A 3,317-nucleotide genomic window follows, 5' to 3' on the forward strand; every position below is an offset into this window, starting at 1 on the left:
TTGATCGGTTTCCTGTACATAGTGTAACTTATTCTGTGTTGGGCCGTGACTTCTATTTCAAGGTCCAAGAAGGGAAGTTTCTTTTGTGGCTCTGACCAGTTGATGGTGAGAGGACGATCTAGTTTTTGTTCAATGAACTCAGTGACCTGTTTGCAGTGTATTTTAGGCGTGAGGATGCATATATCATCCAAGTATCTGAAATAGTGGGTATACCAGTTCAGTTGGAGGTCCTGCACTAAAGTTCTTTCATTATATGCAAGATAGATATTAGCATACTCTGGTGCCATACTTGTGCCCATAGCAGTACCTTTTCGTTGTTTGTAGACTTTGTCATTGCAGACGCTGAAATAGTTGTGTTCCATTACAAATTTTGTAAGATGGAAATAGGTATCTGCTTTGTTGCCTTGTCCCATCTCTATGTAAAGGTTACGAATAGTTTCACATCCTTCGTTGGTTGGGATATTCGTATAGAGGCTGGTGACATCTCCTGTTATTATCATATATGAGGCTACGTTTCCATATGGGTGGTTGCCCTTCCAGTCGCTAATTTCCACTAGACTGTCTAGTGTATTGACGTTACTGGTACGTGGAAAGCGTTCCCTTATATACCGGAGCTCGACCTTTTTAAGTTTCTCGATCAAGTCTCTTGTGTCACGTATGATCCAGGTGAATCGTTTAACCTGCTCGTTAAGATGAGCCGAAAGGACTTGAGAGAGTTTACTTGTGCCATAGTTATGACTTGGTACTATTGGTCGGGTAGTTGGGTCTTTTTTATGTACCTTTGGTATAAGGTAGAACTCAGGGAGGTTAGTAAAGTCTTCTGTCGTCACGTGCTGGAGAAAGGTCTTTTGTTGGTTAGTGAACATACAAGATGTGATAACATACTCCCTGAGTATCTTGAGATATTTAAGATGTAAGCCTTTTGCGAGGTAATCTCGTCTTATGTTTCGGCCCATTAGTGCATATTCCTCTGTATTGGAGAGATGTTTTGTAAGTTGTTGATTATACCATGTTAAACTCATTATAGTAAGACCTAGATTCTTGTCTGCTGGCTTGATAATCAACTTATGCATTCTTTGTATCTCTGCGAGATTTTTTAAAGTGATGTGCTTCATATTCGGTATTATCTCGACTTCTTTCTTTGAAAATTGTTTAAATTCGTTTTCTATCATATGTTTGAGTGGCGTTAAATGGCCAGGGTTAGGAGGAGACCACCTTGTGGATCTGTCCTTTTTGATGTGGAATCGCGGATCAAAAGATGAATCCTGTTTGTTTCCTTTTCGGAAGACGTCATGTAGCTTTATATCACGCCAAAGATCTTCCTTGGTGTTTTTTATGATAGTCTTGTCTTCGTCTGTAACTTCTGTAGTGATTGGACTATTGTTATTGTTATAGTTATTTTTTTCATTTTTGCTGCATTTTACTATTTTTTTAGTTTTTTTAGTTTTTTCGTTTATTTCGAGGGTTAAAGGGATGAACTTAGCACCTAGTTGCAAAGTTTGTTCTATGGCTGCTAGTTTGGAACGGTCCTCTATTCCTATGGCATGTACGGGTACTGCATCTAATAATCCATGGTCGTGTGTACAACCAGAGGTGGAAGTTGGAGTAGATGAAGGAATAGGGGCGGTCGTTCCCTTGTCACATTTGGTTTCCAATCTTATTGTCTTGAGGAAAATTTTTTCATCGGCATTCTTTGGCCCTTTCTTTTCTGCTTTTTTCCTCTGTTGGACTCTCTTACGTTTGCTTTGGATTGATTCCGTTGCATATTTGCAAGAGAGTTCAGCCAGTTTTTTTGGCTAGTCCTTGTTGAGGTCTCCCTTTGATGTGGTCTTGGATTGCTGGACCTGGGAGGTTTTGACCGTGGGTTATCCTTCCTTGTACGGTTTGTCTTGTTATTTCCATTGGATTTTTTGACATTCCTCGTACTAGGTCTGTTGTTTCTAACGTATTCTTGTTTATTCAGAACACAGTGATGGCAACATAAAGACGTGGGAGTATGATGATCACTACTTTGCTCAGTAGTCATAATAGCATCGTGAAATTGTGCTTCCTCAAACTTTTCAAGTTTCTTGATTGCTTTCTCGGTCTTATTCTTACAAAGACGGGCCTGCTTTATTTGGATAAAGTAGAACTCGTTAGTAAGTTCCGATAAAAGCTCATCGAGTTTTATCTTGAAAAGGGTTTTCACTCTTTCCAAGGTTTCGAAATTTCGTTGACTTGGATCGTACTGCATAGTCTCAATACAAGATTCCATGACATTCATGAGTCTGGATTTGGCGTTAGCTTGCAGTTCGTCAGTGATTTGATCAACAGTTTTGATATTTGTATTCAAATCGTTGATTATGTGAGATAACCGCTCGAGTTCAAGCCTTTTAGTTAAGGCTTCGTCATTCGAGTCAATTTGATTTCTAAATTGGTATCTCTTTGGTACCAAGTCTTTTTGGTACCACCAGTTAAGAGTGCTAAGCTTGAGTTTCTGAGTGTAGTGATTGACCAACTCGGACTCATAGTTGAGCTTAGACTCGTTAACGCATTGAAGGATATCCGTCTCGAATAGATTGTAGAGACGGTTTTCAATCGACATATCTTGATGATTATCTTGATGATTATCTTGATGTCTATCCTGATGTCTATCCTGATTAAGTGACATTCCCTTTTTTAATAATTTAGGGATCTGAATAGCGTGGACTCTTTGTCAAGGATGATATTAAAGTGTTAATTTTCTTAACTAATATCAAGAAAATTTAATTGCTGTCCAATATATTAAAGCCTATACAGCTGTAAGAATAACAAAGAGAGATTAATGGTGTAATCTCTTTCACAAAAAGTTCTTCAGTTTGTTATTAGTAAAATAGAAATTAATAAAATTTTTTCAAGATTTGAGTATTTTTATATATTGTAGACAGAAATGAAAAATTTTCATGAAAGTTGGGGACAATACAGTGAGTAGAAGATGAAAAATTTTCAATAACAATGGTTTGAAGCTGAAACAGGAAAGAAAGCCAAAGCACTAAGGATAACGTAAAGTGTTGTGACAGAGTGAGTGCTTTTTTTCTTGTTTGAAGTATTGACCTGAGAGTCAACATAGAAAGAGAAGAAAGGAGAGCAGTAGTGTATGTAAGTAAGTGCGTGAGTATACTTGTGATGCAGAGACGAAGACATATCACGTGATTAGATAGTAGCTACAAGTGAGTAGTGAGTAGTGAGTAGTGAGTAGTGAGTTGATAACATAAGAATATTTTGCAGCTATTGGAAGAAGGTGTCGCAAATTGTCGAGGAAAAGGAAGGAATGTTTTGTGCAGGAAGTGTCAAGGATT

The 3,317-nt window shown here is 37.9% G+C and overlaps 1 protein-coding gene across 1 annotated transcript; it reads right to left on the minus strand.

Annotated features, from left to right (window-relative positions):
* Positions 1–1,657: 1,657 nt before the first annotated feature.
* PRCAT00006406001 (uncharacterized protein) lies at positions 1,658–2,650 on the minus strand (the record flags this gene model as incomplete). Its single annotated transcript, XM_062956540.1, has 1 exon — positions 1,658–2,650. One exon carries the CDS (start codon positions 2,648–2,650, stop codon positions 1,658–1,660), a length of 993 nt encoding a protein of 330 aa, XP_062813033.1.
* Positions 2,651–3,317: the final 667 nt, after the last annotated feature.

The sequence above is a fragment of the Priceomyces carsonii genome (genome assembly GCF_900007245.1).
Source record: "Priceomyces carsonii strain CBS4050 genome assembly, scaffold: Debaryomyces_carsonii_scaffold_9, whole genome shotgun sequence".
In the NCBI taxonomy this organism is placed as follows: domain Eukaryota; kingdom Fungi; phylum Ascomycota; class Pichiomycetes; order Serinales; family Debaryomycetaceae; genus Priceomyces; species Priceomyces carsonii.